This window comes from Heterodontus francisci, chromosome 2 (genome assembly GCF_036365525.1).
Source record: "Heterodontus francisci isolate sHetFra1 chromosome 2, sHetFra1.hap1, whole genome shotgun sequence".
Classification (NCBI taxonomy): domain Eukaryota; kingdom Metazoa; phylum Chordata; class Chondrichthyes; order Heterodontiformes; family Heterodontidae; genus Heterodontus; species Heterodontus francisci.
Window position 1 is genome coordinate 76138125 of NC_090372.1, and position 19529 is coordinate 76157653.

At 41.6% G+C, this 19529-nt stretch overlaps 1 protein-coding gene across 2 annotated transcripts in view; it reads right to left on the reverse strand.

Annotated features, from left to right (window-relative positions):
- Positions 1–1633: 1633 nt before the first annotated feature.
- The window catches only part of jazf1b (JAZF zinc finger 1b), a 454958-nt gene continuing 437062 nt past the window's right edge, over positions 1634–19529 (reverse strand). For both annotated transcript variants that reach the window (XM_068059392.1, XM_068059401.1), the window contains one exon: positions 1634–4363. In XM_068059392.1, the coding sequence (XP_067915493.1) occupies positions 4187–4363 (177 nt within the window). In that variant the 3' untranslated portion in view covers positions 1634–4186. The remainder of the gene's footprint in view (positions 4364–19529) is intronic.

A 19529-nucleotide genomic window follows, 5' to 3' on the forward strand; every position in this document is an offset into this window, starting at 1 on the left:
TATTTAGTTTGTTACCTATTGAGATACCAGGGAACGAATCAAAACATTTAATTGCATAGAAATGGAGAATATTGTGATTAAAAATTAAAGATGCACAGTAAATCTCTCTTTTTGAGACTCAAACTATGAAAAGTATGTCCATTATTAAATTAAGTGAAAATAATTTGAATGAGGTAAACGCGAGATTTGATTAATATTGCTTTGGAGGATGAGTTAATCTATTTCCTTTTCTATACATGTTTTATAATGGAAATTTGCTTGTATTTATCTTAACAATGATAGAATTTTCCCCACATTGCCGTGGGTAAATAAATGGTATGATTGCCCAAATTCATTTTGATGTAAACTTTATGGGGGTAAAATCTGACTTGGATGGTAACAAAAATGTGCAATAATGAATCAGCAGCCCGTTTTACGGTGGAGTGTAAAATGGGTTACCACCTCACTATCACTCAATTTGCATTACTGCCCAAGACAAATTTCACTCTGTGTGTCCCATATTTAAGTTAATACTTTACCTCCATTCGGGGCTGGCTTCCCTATTGCCCCATCTAGTCTTGTTACTGCAGTTCCCTTTGGTACACAGTTCATTGAAGATAATAGCAGGGAACCAACAGGTGTAAAGTGAACTCAAAGTTCAGATTTGTGCAAATTAAGGTAATTTGAATTGAGAAGCAAAGCTTTAGGCTTTTTAAAAAATGGAATAATCCTAAACTATGGAAAGCTGGTGAAAGAATATGAAGTTTTGGTTTGGAGATTTGAAAACCTGTCCTGAATTCAAAACTTAGATTCCCTGACTCTGCTCAATTAGTGAATTTAAAAATATCCATATGAAACTAGCTTAGACAGAGGCCTTTCACCTCTAGGATTTGGGTTCAAATCCAGTACAGGCTGATAGGATGAAAGTCTCTTATGGGTCCTATTTAACAGTTTCAATCCAGTTTTCTAATGGGCTTGGACTGATTATGTATAACATTTGGTACTATTTGGCATCGTCACTCAGACAGGTCTGAGGTGGTTGGGAAATGGCAATAAATTCCATATCGCTGCAGTATGGGTGCTCTTGAGATTAGGAATGAAGCACACTGTTGGGGAAGAGTATAGGGAGTTTTACTTTGCATCTGGTTGTGCTATTAATAGGAGTGCCTGATGCTGAAGCAGAATGTGTTCTAAACATCTTTCAATGTTGACAATGTTAGTTGTCCATCTAGATTATCTCCACTGGTTTAAGTAGAGATATTTACATTTCAACGTGTAAAAATAATTAATATTTTGAAATAATAGTTTTACTTTTAACAATATAACTTTGCTGCTACAATATAATCTTGTAAGTCCACTTCCTTCATCACCAATTACCATAGACCATTATAAAAATTGTCAAACATCAAACTAAAAAGCTTCACATTCACTACATATTCTGCTCTTACAGCTTCTAAATTCTAGCAGAGACAAGGTATTTATTTTGATTTAAAAAATGTATTCAAAAAATTGAACCAAAAGGATTATCCATATCACTTCAGGTTACATAAACTGTGAAAACTGTAACAAAGTGTGAATTTAGCCATCAGTTTCCATTTGTGTAGAACGCCTGAGATTTTGTGCATATGTTAAAACATGAGACATTCATTCACTGTATAAAATGTTTATTACATAAGTAAAGAAAATGGACGAACATTAAGACCTTGTATGTTTGGGGTAATTTTCCTACTTTGCGCTCCTAATGTTAAATCCTGCTGGCCAGTAGCATGTATCAGAAATTTGTGTGCATATAATTTTCCAACCATTTTTTCACAGCGCATTCCCAAATTTCCAAGATGTGCATCTAATGGGAAAGTTCCCCATCACTAGCACAAGCTCAAATTTTTTCCCAATATCTTTCTCCATTTTTCAGGTCTTTTTGGGACACTTCAATTGAAGGGAAGGGCAGGTGACATCCTCCTTAGGCCTTTTCCAATACACCTCAGTAATTAATTGTTGGGCATGTTGCAAAACCATTTGAGATTGGCTTGTGTCCCAATTTCCCCATCTGTTTCTCTGTGGGGAAATGTTTCACTTGTCTTTGATGCCTGCCCCCAGATACCTTGGCTGAGATCTGGAACTTAAAGAGCAATGAATAAATTTTCTTCCACATTTCGAGTACACTTTCTGAGTGGAAGTACAAAGTCTCCTCAAAATATGTAGATAGTCAGGGTGCACCTTCTACTTTTCCACTTCAAAATTAGAGAAATGTAAGGACAGATATTAAAAATATGTTCTGGCAATTGGAACTATAACCCTTAAATTCTAATTACACTTTGGTGAAAGCAGAAAATATTAATTGAGTCAGAGGCATTTTTATTTATTTATTTGTGATTTCTTACATTTAAAAAGCAGCTTTTTGTGTGATTTATCTGGGTGCCTTCAGTTGTTCACACCTCAACCTTACTTCCAATAAAGTAACATTTCCCCCCCATAGAACATATGAAAAATATAATTTAGAGCGCACTTTACAAAGACTTGACGATACAATTTGCTATACACAACAAAGTAACCCCATCCGTATATGTTTTGTAATACTGCCACAAGGTAGAAGCAAATACTTGTAAAATGTAATTATAGTAGTTATTTATCAAGAATTTACATGCATTGATGCCAAGTTTATGAGTGTTTGACTTATCCAAAATGCTCTTTCCATTTTCTCTGTATGGAGCAGTACCAAGAAGGGCAGACTATTATGATCTCCTGCCAATAAGCCATCAAGACTGGAAATGACCAAATTTATCCTTACTCTACAAGTAAAACATTTTACCACCTGTAAGGCTAGAATGGCAAACATTATTCACATGCAGCACAGTGATACCACGTGAAAGCTTAATTACAAATGGAATGCAGTGAGTTTCAGTAACAAGGCATTGATGAGCTTATTAATAAAAGAGAAATTCACAAAAAATACATTAACCATGAGTAGGAGGTTTAACATAAAAAAAATTCCTTAACCACCTCCTTAACATGCTTTGTCCTTGCAACCATAGGCACATGCAAGTACAGTGGTTGCAGGTATTGGCAACACACAAACATTTAACTCTACTTGCAACAGGTAACTACAAAGTGCTTAGAAACTTCATCAATTGTGATGAAGAAGTTCAGTTCCACATAACAGAACATATTCAAAGTGGTACATAACAAGAAAATAATGAATTTAATATAACAAATTACCAAGAAAGCAAATATTTCCTGGAGGGGGAAAATCAAAAAAAAATATAAAATTGTATTAAAAAAGTAATGTGCAAACCCCCTGCACGTTTTCCCTCTGGTTTAATAATTTTAACAATTTGTAAATTTGTAGCTTTACATGCAGCAGATACGTCAACATATTTTCCATACTTTTATCCACAAATTTATACCATGCTGACATTTACAATTCTTGTTAATATGAATTTAAAAATTGCAGTGATGTCTGGAGCACATTCTGAATGAGTTACAGACACTGGAGGTTAATTTTAACTTTTGTTGATAGTGTAAAACTGATGATATCAGATCAGCTGCATGTTATACATCTCTCCCGATTTTCATATCCTTTGCAATCAATGGATCGGAAAATCGGAAGCGATGCATCATGGGCAGCCAATCAGATGTCAGCCATCTCACGCTCTTGGCAAAAGTTAAAATTACCCCCACTGCATCTTCCATATACTCAGAAGCATTTTACATCTCAGGGTCCACTTTGGTCAGCCAGCTTTAGGGTTACAAAACTAGGCAATAAAATGATAAGATATAAAGGAAAGAAGATAAAACAGCTTTAAAATAAGTCGATGTATTCCACTGCATATAAATATTGGCAGTATACAAATTTGAGGAAATATTTTCAAATAACTTTATTTTTAGCACCTTATGTAATAACAATGGATTATAGGTACAATGAGCAGATGTACACATGTACAAAAGCATGTACTCTACAGCCCAAAGATACATTATTCTAAGAGATACAAACAATTTTAAGCACACACACAAAGGCTGAAATTACTAGTGTTTGAAAGGTTGCTGAATTCATCCTATAGATAGAGGATGTTTCAGTTAGCAACTGCTGGTGATGCTTTGGATTGTTGGTATAGTCCAACCAGCACATATACATACATACTATATATAATATATATTTATATATTATATATACACATACATGCACATACACAGATGTTTTTGTTTCTTTTTACTGCTGCATTTTTCTGATGATTTCAGCAGACACTGGTGGGTGAAAATTGATGGTGTGATGCCTCAGACCCTGCGCAGTCTTGTAGCTCTTCCCACAGCGGCATTTAAATGGTTTGCGGACACGTATCTGAGTCCGATGACCATTCTTTGCATGGTATTTTATACCATTTACATTCTGTTGAGGAAACAAAAGCAGAATTAAGTTACAATTCAATATAAAAATGCTTGATTGCAATTAAAATTGAGTAAACAAACAATTTGAAGTTACTCGGATTTACCCATGGGTGATTTATTAAAAAAGATAAATTCCAGAACTGTCTCAAATTAAAATGCTTTGGTTAGCCAAATTAATGACTGTACATTTAAATCCCCAAAACTGTAACACGCTTTTCCCCAAGATTCTCCTTCAGCCCACTAATATTTTCATGTCATCCTCATCTTAGTGCCATCTTGCAGGCATCCCTCACAGTCACCTCTCACATCGGCATTTTGTGGGGATTTAACCACCACCCCCCCAACCCACAACTGAACCAACCCTCCCTTGGCAGGTACGATTCTGCCCCGAGAGTGTGTTTCCACTTGTAGGGAAGAACAAAATTAGAGGCCATCAATATGATAGTTAGCAAGATATCAAATAGGGAATTCAGAAGAAATGTTTTCACTTATAATGGTGAGAATGTGGAAATCAGTACCACAAGGTGCAGTTGAGGTGAATGGTATAGATGCATTTAAGAGGAAGCTAAATAAGCATATGAGAGGAAAGGGAATGGAGGGTTATGCTGATAGAGTTAGATAAGGAAAGATGGGAGGAGGCTTGAGTGGAGCATAACACCAGTGTAGACTGGTTGGACTGAATGGCCCATTTCTGTGCAGTATATCTTATTTAATTGCTAGATTTTACAAACAAGTACAAATTATTACAGCACTTTAAACCTGGGACACATTAACTTGTACAAAAGCAAATCACTGCAGATGCTCAAGTCTGAAATAAAAACAGAAAATGCTGGAAACACTCAGCAGGCCTGGCAGCATCTGTGGAGAGAGAAGCAGAGTTAACCTTTCATCACAGACTTGAAACATTAACTGTTTCTTGCTCCACAGATGCTGCCAGACCTGCTGTATGTTTCCAGCATTTTCTATTTTTATTACACATTAACTTATGTTCCTACTGTTTTGTAGATCTGCCAAAACAGGATGTGCCACAAACAAGATGTATGTGTGGGGCTGAGCACTCTTACTGTTCCTCACCTGCAAGAAATCTTTAAATAAATTGGCCCTCTAAGACCCTTCCAAAAAAGGACTTATATGGAATCTTGCTGATGGTAGATTTTGCTGACATGCTTGACACCACACACGTCATATTTGGGCCTGTGGTTAAAATTGCGTGCATGTTTTGATACTGTCATTTAAATTAGGCCCCCACTTGTCTGGGGCAAGCAGCCTTCCCATACCTGGCATGGGGAACACGGCACAAACCCCCTCATCATCTTACGCCGCCATCATTCCTGATGGGTGAAGGTTGGGGGCGATGGGGTGGGGGTAGGGCTTAAAAATTAGCCCTGTTGTGTGAAGCTGCAATTATTTTCCAGTGGCTAGTGATTACTTGTCAAGTAAATTGCCCCTAGTATAGGTGGGTGGTAGGGAAAAATAGGGACAGGTGGGGATGTGGTAGGAATATGGAATTAGTGTAGGATTAGTATAAATGGGTGGTTGATGGTCGGCACAGACTCGGTGGGCCGAAGGGCCTGTTTCAGTGCTGTATCTCTAAATAAAAAAAATAAAAAATAAATAAGACTTGTCTCGTATTTCTTTGAATATAGAAGATTGAAGAATAATATGATCGAGATGTGTTAAAAAGGATTTGATAGGGTAGATAGCGAAAAATTATCTCCTCTGGTGCAGAAAATCATGAATAAGGGGAATAATATTAAAATTAGAGCCAGAGTGAAATCAAGAAGGACTTTTTCACACAAAGGGTACAGAAATCTGGAAATCTCTTCCCAATAGATTGTACATGCTGAGACCATTAGAGCTTTCAAGTCTGAGACAAATAGGGTTTTTGTCAGGTTAGACTATCATGGAATATGGAACAAAGGTGGATAAATGGAACTGAGGTTCAGATCAGCCATGGTTTAAGGGGCTCAATGGCCTACACCTGAAAATAACATAGGAAATAGGAGTAGGCCATTCAGCCCCTCGAGCCTACTCTGCCATTCAACTAGATCATGACTGAGTTTCTACCTCAACACCATTTTCCCGCACTATTCCCATCCCCCTTAATATGTTTAATATCTAGAAATCTATTGATTTCTGTCTTGAACATACTCAATGACTGAGCCTCCACAGCCCTCTGGGGTAGAGAATTCCAAAGATTCACCACCCTCTGAGTGAAGAAATGCCTCATCTCAGTCCTAAATGGCCTACCTCTTATCCTGAGACTGTGTCCCCTGGTTCTAGACCCCCAAGCCAGGGGAAACATCCTTCCCGTATCTACCCTGGCGAGCCCTGTAATAATTTTGTATGCTTCAATGAGATCACCTCTCATTCTTCTAAACGCTAGATAATACAGGCCCAGTCTCCTTAATCTCTCCTCCTAAGTCAATCCTGCCATCCCAGGGATCAGTCTGGTGAATATTTGTTGCACTTCCTCTATGGCAAGTATATCCTTCCTTAGGCAAGGAGACCACAACTGTACACAATACTCCAGGTGCAGTCTTACCAAGGCTCTATACATTGGGCAGCACAGTGGCGCAGTGGTTAGTACTGCAGCCTCACAGCTGCAGGGACCCGGGTTTGATTCTGGGTACTGCCTGTGTGGAGTTTGCAAGTTCTCCCTGTGTCTGCGTGGGTTTTCTCCGGATGCTCCGGTTTCCTCCCACAAGCCAAAAGACTTGCAGGTTGGTAGGTAAATTGGCCATTATAAATTGTCACTAGTATAGGTAGGTGGTAGGGAAATATAGGGACAGGTGGGGATGTTTGGTAGGAATATGGGATTCGTGTAGGATTAGTATAAATGGGTGGTTGATGGTCGGCACAGACTCGGTGGGCCGAAGGGCCTGTTTCAGTGCTGTATCTCTAATCTAATCTAATTGCAGCAAGACTTCTTTACTCCTATACTCAAATCCTCTTGCAATTATACCATTTGCCTTCCTAATTGCTTACTGTGCCTGCATGTCAGCTTTCTGTGATTTATGAACAGTACACCCAGGTCCCTTTGAACATCTGTACTTCCCAATCTCTCACCTTTTAAGAATTACTCTGTATTTCTGTTTTTCCCACCAAAGTGGATAACTTCACATTTTTCCACATTATATTCCATCTGCCATGTTCTTGCCCACTCACTCAGCCTGTCTAAATCCCCTTGAAGCCTTTTTGTATCCTCCTCACAACTCACATTCCCACCGAGTTTTGTCTCATCAGCAAAACTGGGAATACTATATTTGGTCTCCACATCCAAATCATTGATATAGATTGTCAACACTGGGGCCCAAGCACTGATCCTTGTGGTACTTCACTAGTCACAGCCTGCCAACCTGAGAACAACCCGTTTATTCCTACTCTCTGTTTTCTGTCCGTTAATCAATTCTCAATCCATGCCAGTACATTACTCCCAATCCCATGTGCTCTAATTTTGCTTGCTAACCTCCTGTGTGACTTTATTGAAAGCCTTCTGAAAATCCAAATTCATCACATCCACTGGTTCCCCCTTACCTATTCTGTTAGTTACATCCTCAAAAAACTCCAACAGGTTTGTCAAACGTGATTTCCCTTTCATAAATCCATGTTGACTCTGTCCAATTCTACCATTATTTTCCAAGTGTCCAGTTATCACATCCTTTATAATAGATGCTAGCATTTTCCCCACTACTGATGTCAAGGCTAACAGGTCTGTAGTTCCCCATTTTCTCTCTCCCTCCTTTCTTAAATAGTGGGGTTACATTTGCTGCCTTCCAATCTGCGGGACCTGTTCCAGAATCTATAGAATTTTGCAACAGGACCACCAACGCACCCACTATCTCTACAGCCACGTCTTTCAACACTCTGGGATGTAAATCATCAGGTCCAGGGGATTTATCAACTTTCAGTCCCATTAATTTCTCCAGTATTACTTTATTATGAATACTAATTTATTTCAGTTCCTCATTCTCACTAGTCCCTTGGTTCTCTAGTATTCCTGGGATGTTTCCTGTATCTTCCTCTGTGAAGACAGACACAAAGGATTTGTTTAGTTTCTCTGCCATTTCCTCATTCCCCATTATAAATTCCCCTGTCTTTGCCTGTAATGGGCCCACATTTGTCTTTGCTAATCTTTTCCTTTTTACATACCTATAGGAGCTTTTACAGTCCATTTTTATGTTTCTCGCTAGTTTACTTTCATATTCTATTTTCTCTTTCTTCATCAGTTTCTTGGTCCTTCTTTACTGAATTCTAAAATGTTCCCAATTTTACTACTTTTTTGGCAACTTTATAAGCCTCTTTTTTTGATCTAATATAATCTTTAACTTTTCTTGTTAGTCATGTTTGGATCACCTTTCCTGCTGGGTTTTTGCGCCTCAAAGGAATGTAAATTTGTTGTAAACCATGTATTAATTCTTTAAATGCTAGCCATTGCCTGTCTACTGTCATACCTTTTAATGGTCTTATGTTCCCTGTTGCTCTTCTGTTACTGGAATATATTATCATGCTTGCTTCCTCACTTTTAAGATAGCCAGCATTGGACTATAACTTGCTATAGGAATCAAATGGCATCTGGTGTAGCTATACTTGCCCTTGCATGTTTACGATTTATAATTTTTGCATGGTAAGTTGCTGAAAGTGCGAGCTGATAATGGCGCAGTGAGAGAAACCAGGCATCTGAAACTGAGTGAGCAGGATGAGCAATTGTATATCTCTATTGGCAATCAGATAAAAGGTTTGTGAAATTAACAGTGCAAGGACTGAGAAGGAAGTCTAAATTAGAGTGGCTGAATTTAATGTCAAATTAGGTACATAAAGAGAAATAAAAGGAGGTAACGAAAGACTGGATTAAGAGGAAAATAAAAAAGAAACAGCAACTAAAAAAACAATCTTACATTTTTAAAACATCCAACGATTAGAGACATAGAGTCATTTACAGCACAGGAGGTCATTCAGCCCATCGAGTCCATGCTGGCTCTCCGCGGAGCAATCCACTCCCCAAATGTATTCCTGTAGCCCTTCAAGTTTATTTCCTTTTGAAATCATTGTCTCCGATTCCACCACCCTTGTGGGCAGCGAGTTCCAGATCATTACTACTCGCTGCATAACAAAAGTTCTTCCTCACATTCTCTCTGCATCTCTTGACCAAAACCTTCAATCTGTGTCCCCTACTCCTTGTACCATCAGTTAATGTGAACAGTTTTTCTTGTCTAACTTATCAAAACTTGTCATAATCTTGTACACCTCCAACAAATTTCCCCTCAATCTCCTTTGCTCCAATGAGAACAACCCCAGCTTTTCCAACCTAACATTGTAACTAAAATCCCCCATCCCTGGAACCATTCTGGTAAATCTCCTCTGCACCCTCTCAAGGACCCTCACATCCTTCCCAAAGTGTGGTGATCAGAACTGGATGCAATACTCTAGTTGGGGCCTAACCAGAGTGTTATAAAAGTTCAGCATAGCTTCCCTGCCTTTTTACTCTATGGGCTGGATTTTACGGGCCCCACCAAGGCTGGATTGGTGGTGGCGGGAGACACTAAGTATCACAATGGGTGGCGACAGTGCACAGAGCCCATCGCCCATCAATCTTCCCAGCAGCAGGATAGGCTGACAACAGCCTTCCCGCCCCAGAGGCCATTGAGGTCCTTATGTGGTCTATTAATAGCCAGTTGGGGCCTCTTCCCGCCACCGTTGGGATATTAGCAGCAGCAGGGGCCGGGGGGGAGGGGGGGGGGGGGGGGCTCTGCCGCATGGGGAGGACACCTTGTAAAATGAGACACCCTCCCTACGAGCTTGTTTGGGGGGGGGGGGTGAGGGGGACCCTCCTCCCTGGGTAATATGTAGCCCACGGAGGACCCCCACCTGGAATCAATTTACTCTCCGCCGACATCCGCACCCTGGACCTCAAGACCCCCTCAGCCCTCCTCACCGAAACCTTCTGGACTGGACCTGGCAACCCCAGCTCACCTACCCCTTCTCTGGGGTTCCAGCGCTGGGCCTAGGTCTGAGGTCTCTCCAGTACCGGTAGTGACCACTGCTCCTGGTGGCACTGCCAATACTGCTGAGCTGCCGATCCTCTGATTGGCTGGTAGCTCACCGAAGCGGGATTCCTGTCTTTAAAGGGACGGACGTCATGTCTCCTGAAAGTTACATTTAAAAACACCGGAGGATCGCTCTGGGGATGGGGGTGGGGCCGCAAAAATGCAGAGGCAAATTCTGGACATTATGTGAACAAATGTTTTGAGTTGTTACTGCAGTGGAGCTATAGCTTTCTTTGTGAAGCAGGAATTAATGAAGATTTTTTTATATAGAACATAGAACAGTACAGCACAGTACAGGCCCTTCGGCCCACGATGTTGTGCCGAACCTTTAACCGACTCTAAGATCAAACTACCTACATACCCTTCATTCTACTATCATCCATGTACCTATCCAAGAGTCGCTTAAATGTCCCTAATGTATCTGCTTCTGCTACCACCGCTGGCAGTGCATTCCACGCACCCATCACTCTCTGTGTAAAGAACCTACCTCTGACATCTCCCCGAAGTGCTTACATTGTGCAGGTTGGCTTAGCTTAGTGAAATTTTTCTTATACAAAGTGTTGTCTAACTGTACACAGCTACTATGAATAGTTCAGAAAGTGAACTTTCTCAAAATAATAATTTATTTACATTATTAATAGATCTTTGGTGAATAAAGTGCATTTAATTAAATTTACATACAGAGCTGAAAATCTGTTTATTAATAAGAAGATGCTTCAACACGGCTGCTGCACTATAAGAAATAAAATCAAATTTTAAACAACTACATATTGAGAAGTTCACAACATATCTGTGATCCCTTTAAATTGAGTACATTAAAAACAAGTTTAGAGCTGATTTGAACCATATATTTAAGATAATTTCAGTGCTTTAATGAGCATAATTTCTGAACTATTGCATTGACTTTATTTGAATCCAAGCAATCTGGCTCATCATTTACAATTTCATGAGGCCATGCAAGTAGTTAGAGGTTTTCCTCCATTTTTCTCATGATGGAAATACTTAGCTCTTGGTCATAAATACAGTTTCATAGACCCTAGAATGGCATCAGTAGCTCTTTGTGACTCCCTGTACTTACTGGGATGCAGAGTAAAAACAGAAAATAATGGGTCCATGCGATTGTGGGAAAGATGCAATAGTACCTTACTAAGAAGTTATTCTAGTTTTATAACTGTTTATAATTGCTTATGGGCAAACTAATAATTATTTTAGTATTCACAGGATTTTTCCCTTTTTATTCAGGTTTGCTTTGAAGGAGCAGCTAACTTTCATTCAAATAACATCTAAACATTTCAGATGTTAGAGTTTTACTACCCAAAAGATTACGATCAAGGATCTCATCTGATGTGGAACTCTGGCAGCACATTAAATGTTATCAACCAACCAATAATCCTTGAGACAGTGTAAGATGAAGGGTGATTCGGCCAATGAAAGCAAATGAAATATCAGATACACCAGAATAAAAGTAAATGAAAACAATCCTTCTCTGATAAAGGATCGGGCATTCCAACTATGCCTCTGATATAGCCCTGAATTAGAGAAAAGCAAAAAAATGGGTAAGTCTTCAATAGAAAGAATAAAGCAAAGTTAAATCTGCCACTTCTTTCCAAAAGACAAGTAAAATTGTAATTCACTCACAATGTTTCTACACTACTTTTCTTGTCGCATTATCTTGCGGGATCATGAAAAAAATGAAACTACTGTAAATTTACACAGTTATTTACCAGTTTCTCTCAGCAAGTTAATGGTGAGATTGCTGGCTCTCCATACAACTCTCCATACAGGAACTTCTGCTATAAATACTTCACTTTGTTCCATCATCTCCAAAAATGATAACAAAACAGAATTCACTATGTTGTCATAAAATTCAATGTGTAAAATTTTAAGAAGAAAATCATCTATTTCAGATTGTATTTCGAGAAGAAAATCATCTATTGACGTGTGGTCAAGGTCAGTGAATGCATCTTAACATGACACCTCATACCCACCGTACCACCAAGCCTTCATGCTGTTTAATGCACCACACCCCATGATTCATTCATCAGCAGTCTCTGGCACGCAGGACTCTTTCCTGATACACTCAGATACTCCACCTCACCCTCACACACCTTCCTATGATGCTGGCCTTAGACTCATCTCTCACTGCCTCTACATATCTATAGATATTTAGCTTTGGTAGGCACATCATCCAAATATAGTACAACACAATCACTACCATTCCACCTTCCCTCTTGCAGGACACAGTTCCCTGCAAAAAAGGAGCAAAGCCAAAATGGTGGGGGTCAGGCATGCCTTCATTCCGAGCCTGACAGAGATGGTTCTGTGCATCACGAGGCTGGCTGTGCCTGTAACATCCGGCATCACCGAAAGCATTCAGCATAACGATATGTTACTGCCTTATGCCCCTTCTCAGCACTCACCTCACTATCATCCTGTTATCTGGCATGAAGTGCAAGCTGCAGGTGTTGTGACCATGGACCTCTTGCTTTACACACCATCCCACCTCCTTCACCCCAACACTCCCCTTCTGATTTTTTGCTTTCACATACCCAAGAACTGTCACCTGGCTAGCTACAGCAGCCCCAGGAGGAAGAGAGCTAGCTGCACCAACCCTCCTGATCTGACAGTCGCAGCCACCAGCTCAGATACTGGCACTGCATGTACCTTAAAGGCTAGTATCGAGTCAGGATCTGTACATGGTGAGTCAGTGGGCACAAGCGCTGCAACCAGGTGAGGGGGAAAAGATAACGTGTGTCAGCTCATTGAATGAGAGGTGCTACAGGGGACTCAGATGAGGTCTTTAATGAGGCAGTATACGGGAGAACACTGATGAAGATGCACACTGAAATGCTTGGTGCAATAGCAGGCCTGCCAGCACCCTGTCAGTGTCAAGGGGCATGGAGGAGTCTGGTTCCAATGTGGCACAGGGCATCACGCTGGGCTTGGAGCCCATCCTATCCACTGTGAAAGTGGTGGCCAACTCCATGACAGCACCCGCAAACCCAGCCGTGAATCAGCATCTGGTGGCCAATGTCTAGGTTCCACTGCAGCACAGGGAGAAGCTATCTAACATCTCAGAGCTGCCGTGAAAGCTCATATGGAGGTCTTGAGAAACATGCTTGCTGCCATGAAGACTCAGAGTGCTGTCATCAAAGCAGCATGCAGGCTGTCACAGCAGTCCAGCAATCTGTGCTCCACCAGATTACTAGAACTGTTGCGGTGCCGCCCTATGGGAGTGGCAGCAGAGTATGAACGTGCTGTCCTCTCTCAAGATAACAGCATTCGTGCTCCCACCACTGCCACTCCACCAGTGCTCTTTCTATTGCCTCTCAGCCAGCCAGCCCAGACTGCTGACATCCATGCTGGGCCCTCAAGAACCAGAGCTGCTCAAGGACATCCTGCAAGGCCATCTGCAGTCTCCCCAAGTGAAAGTCAGCAACTTTCCATCAGCCATGCTGCACCCACCAGAGCAGCATTGTCTAGGAGGACTAGGACAGGCAAAGGCACCTGCAAGACAGGCTGTCATGCGGGCCCCCACCTGACAAGACTGAGGCACACATTATTTCGCCACATGAACATTAAAACTTAAAATTGTGGCTGGGAAAAAAAGAGGGCCTATCACAAGGAATTGCCAATCCCCTGACGGGAAAGACATTTGTATGCTGGCAGACAGTGTTGGAACAAAGGACCCAGTCCCTGCTTCTCCAATACACAGAAGACCTGGTCAGGCCAGTTTAGTCATATGACTAACTGGCTGTTTGAATTTGAACTTGCCGAGAGAAAGAAACTCAGAAAGCTGTTTGCTCCTGGACTGAGAATACCTCTCTCATGTCTGCTCCCATCGCTTTCTCACAGAACAGAAGACCCATTGAAGACACGTGAACTCAAAGAGAGAAAAGTCTCCTACGTGAACAAGGTTTAAGAAGAATACTGGGCCTCAACGAAAAGTAATAGCTGTCTACAATCAAAGACTCCACAGTGAGCTGGAAACAGAGAAACAGTAACAAGAAACCCCTTTCAGAGACTGCCTCAAACCTCTCTACTTTATTTTACTTCTGCTCTTTTCTGTCCCTATTTGAATGTTTGTATCACGTGTGCATGCTAGCGTGAGTGCGTCATATATCAGTAGGTGTGAACCAAATTAGAGTTTAAGTAAGTTTAATAAATTTCACTTTTCTTCTTTAAACCTAAGAAAACTTGGTGTGCTCATTTCTTTGCCTTATAATTGGAAAGTGGTGAACAAGGATTCAAAGGGGGAGCTCAAAACACAATGTGTTTAAAAATTAAACCCTGTTACAATAAGACCAGGTGAAGACAGTAAAAGACCCCGAAACACCTTTCTCACCTGGTTATAACACAGGCACTAAAGGATTTCACAAAGGTAAATAGTTCAGTTTTACTTGTATAATTGGATGTGTTGTTTGCTAAAGATGTGAATAGAAAGGTTTTCATTGGTGGCTTTTATTGTAGGATGTTGGCCAAGGGGATGCTGTGATGGGGTGCCTTAGATGGATGTAACGGTGTGGAATGGTAGTAAAGGGAAGTTTTCCTAAGGGAACTGGAATCTGAGCAGGAAGTCTCGACAGCCCTTCTAGAGCGAAAGGGTCCAGGATGCATCCTATCTGCCTCTTTCTATTCCTCCTCTTCCTCCTCCTCACGAGGTGGCCTCTGGATTCCTGGTGGCAATGGCTGTGCCCTCATGATGCCAATGTTATGGAGGATGCAGCAGACCAACACAAACCTTGTCAGCTGCTCTGGTGTGTACTAGAGGGCTTCCCTGAGCAGTTCAAGCATCAGAAGGGTTGTTTCAGCACGCAAATGTTTGCTCCACGATGTTCCTGGTGGTTCCATGGTTCTCAATATACGTGCATTGTCCTTGCGTGGTCAGGTGGAGGACGGGTATCATGAACCATGCGTACAGGGGCTAGCCTTTGTCACTGAACGGTCACCCTCTGGCCCTTCATGGAGGTGCGATGACAGCAGTAACAGCAGACTGCCTCAGCATGAAGGCATCGTGGTTGCTATTGAGATAGGGGGCATTCACTGACATGAGATACTGTGCATGGTTGCACACTAATTACAGATTGAGTTGTCGCCCTTGTGGCTCCTGTACATCTTCCTGTTTACATCGGGGCCCTGCAGAGTCACATACATGCAGTCGATGGCATCCTGCACCATCGGGAATCCCACTATCCTGGCAAAGCAACGTGTCCACTCACCCTGTTTCACCTTTCTAAGGGAGAGAATAATGTATTCGTCTCTCCTGGCATAGATGGTCTCAGTCAACTCCTGGATGCATTGATGGACGGTGTACTGGTAGACGTTGCATACGTCACCTGCTCTTGCCTGGAAAAGTCTGGGCACATCAAAATTCAATGCCACTGCGACCTTTATGGCCATTGGCAGCACCGTCCTCTCCCTGATCTGAGGTTTTGTTGAAGGAGCTGGCACAGTTCTGTGATCACCACCTCCTTGTTGAACCTGAGTCACCTTGGGCATTGCTCCTGGGTTAAGTGGAGATAACAGAAGTTGTTCTTGAGAAACCCGCAGTGGGTTAGGCCTTCTGTGCACTGCTCTCCTCCTCGCTCTTCTCAGAGCTTCTCCTTTCTGCAACTTCGGCTCCTTTTTTCATTCATGTTGCAGGCACTCTACATGAGCTAATAAATAGTAACCTTAGACAATAGAAACATTACCCTTTCCATTCAGTTTTGTAATAAAGTTTACTTTGTAAAGTACAAGTAATATCTGAATCAAAAGTCTACGGTTTATACTTTCAAAATTCAATTTACATAGATTCTCTTAAAAACTTCAAATTCACAATACAGGTGTTTTAAAATTTTCAACCTATGTTCCCTAGTGAGATTAAGGAATCTTCTTTATTCTGTTCAGCAATTCAAGACCCAACATTCTATTCAATTTGTTTCTGCTAATCTATTGACAGAGGTGGGCAATGCTTATTCTTGTGCCTGCATCATTACTCTTCTCTATCTCATCGAGCCCACCATGGATCATTAATTTATCCCCATTCTGGTTGCTCACACACTAATGGTGTGCAAGATATCAGTGAGACAGCCCTCCTGAATTTCAGATGAGGGCAGAAATTCCAAAAGCAGACCAGAAATTATTTAGTTCTAGGGGCACTTAAGACGAGCTGTCAAACAAAACGCAGGCAGGATGTAGCAAATTACAGGGATATTTTTTGTTAGAAGAGCTGCTCTTCTCTATGCTTTGATAGCCTCCAGGGAAATTATCTTTTTGTGCTATGGCATGGATTGTTTGCTTCCTGAACCAAGAATTGTGCTTTAAAAACACTCCCGCTTCACAGTATGTCTTTAGCCTCAACCCGTACCATATGGTCAATAAGAACAAAATATAATGATCATCACCACAGAATTTTTAACCAAGTGTTAGGGATTCTCATAAATCACAGGACCTAACTGTATTAAGATTGAAAAGCTTATTGTGCTTTTTCCCAGCTGCTATAGTTGACACTAATTCTATCCAAGTTACTGTTGTGCATTAATTTTGTTTAGTAAAAAAAATTCACCTGATACTAATTGTGTTTCATATAATTAAGTTTTCAATTTACATTCACTAAGTGGCAGAAAGGAGGGAGACAATACACAACTGACATTTATGAAGGAATAATACACCCAATTTCAATCTGTGCATCAAACGCCTTGCCTTGACTGTTTTACTACAATGTAGTGACATAGGAGAAATACCGCGAACAACAGATGCCCCTCTACGTTGCTTTCATAGTTCTCACCAAAACCTTTGACCTTGTCAGCAGACGTGGTCTCTTCAGACTACTAGCAAAGATCGATGTCCACCAAAGCTACTAAGTATCATCACCTCATTCTATGACAATATGAAAGGCACAATTCAGCATAGCGGCGCCTCATCAGACCCCTTTCCTATCCTGAGTGGCGTGAAACAGGGCTGTGTTCTCACAGCTACACTGTTTGGGATCTTCTTCTCCCTGCTGCTCTCACATGCGTTCAAGTCTTCAGAAGAAGGAATTTTCCTCCACACAAGATCAGATGGCAGGTTGTTTAACCTTGCCCGTTTTAGAGCGAAGACCAAAGTACGGAAGGTGCTCATCAGGGAATTCCTCTTTGCTGATGATGCTGCATTAACATCCCACAAAGAAGTGTGTCTGCAGAGACTAATCGACAGGATTGCGGCTGCCTGTAACGAATTTGGCCTAACCATCAGCCTCAAGAAAACGAACATCAGCAAAGTGATGGAAGGGGTCATTGACAGTGCTATCAAGCGGCACTTGCTCAGCAATACCCTGCTCAGTTTGGGTTCCACCAGGGCCACTCAGCTCCAGACCTCATTACAGCCTTGGTCCAAATATGGACAAAAGAGCTGAACTCCAAAGGTGAGGTGAGAGTGACTGCCCTTGACATCAAGGCAGCATTCGACTGAGTATGGCATCAAGGAGCCCCAGCAAAACTGGAGTCAAAGGGAGTCAGAGGGAAAACTCTCCGCTGGTTGGAGTCATACCCAGCGCAAAGTAAGATGGTTGTGGTTGTTGGAGGTCAATCATCTTAGTCACAGGACATCATAGCAGGAATTCTTCAGGGTAGTGTCCATCTTCAGCTGCTCCATCAATGACCTTTCTTCCATCATAAGATCAGAAGTAGGGATGTTCGCTGATGATTGCACAATGTTCAGCACCATTCGTGACTCTTCTGATACTGAAGCAGCCCATGTTCAGATGCAGCAAGATCTGGACAACATCCAGGCTTGGGCTGATAAGTGGCAAGTAACATTCGTGCCACACAATTGCCAGGCAATGACCATCTCAAACAAGAGAGAATCTAACCATCTCCCCTTGATGTTCAATGTCATTACCATTGCTGAATCCCCTACTATCAACATCCTGGGGGTTACCATTGACCAGAAACTGAACTGGACCTGCCACATAAATGCTGTAGCTACAAGAGCAGGTCAGAGGCTAGGAATCCTGCAGCGAGTAACTCACCTTCTGACTCCCCAGTGCCTATCCACCATCTACAAGCCACAAGTCAAGAGTGTGATGGAACACTTCCCACTTGTCTGGATGGGTGCAGCTCCACAACACTCAAGAAGCTCGACACCATCCAGGACAAAAGCAGCCCGTTTGATTGGCACCCCATCCACCACCTTCAACATTCACTCCCTCCACCACCGACGCACAGCGGCAGCAGCTACAAGATGCACTGCAGCAACTCACCAAGGTGCCTTAGACAGCACCTTCCAAACCCACAACCTCTACCACCTAGAAGGACAAGGGCAGCAGATGCATGGGAACAAGTTTCTTTTTTCTTAATTAAAAGTTTCTGTCCCTCTCTATTTGTCTTTCTGTACCTGATTTGACATTGAATTCACCCCCCCCCCTTTTAATTCACTATCTTTCTCAGTCCTTCCTGTATTTATTTCCCAATCCTCAAATCTCATTCGTTGCCCTGCTCACTCAGGTCCCAGATGCCATTTTGCTTATTGCAACATTATCAGTTTGCACTTTCAGCAACTTTATGGGCAAAACACTTTGAGCTGAAGGGTGCAGGAGCAAGTCTAATGAATGGTAGATGGCATGTGAAGCCCTGCTACAACAAATTGTGGCCCAATGTTAAAATTAAGCTGGGATAAAGGAATTTTAGTATGCATCTTATTTTGCGATGACTGCACATGTAGTATGCTTAAGCGCTCTCAAGACCAGATAAAATGGGTGTCCAAAGTTGCCAAGGGATCACTGAACAGTTTTCAAATGCCATTGCTGCTTTTTCATTCACATGGCTATTAGTGCTACAGTGGGTTTCTAATAGGAGTCATACTATAGTTGAGCACTTTTAGTGGAATAGGACCAATGTAGAATGCCAGGCAGGTCAGGCTGTACTAGAGGTATTCTGTGCTCATCCACAAACACTTTCGCAGACCGAGATGCATATGACTCGATTTGTTAGCAGGTTGCTGAAATTCCGAAGGTTCACTGTAAGAGCAGACCTGAAGGCACAAGTATGAAGAGGACAGACTAACATTAATACTGGATAGTACTGCAGAATCATCCCAATCACAGTACTCCATGATTTAAGTGTTACTGCATGAAAAATGAAATTCCATGGTAGCTCT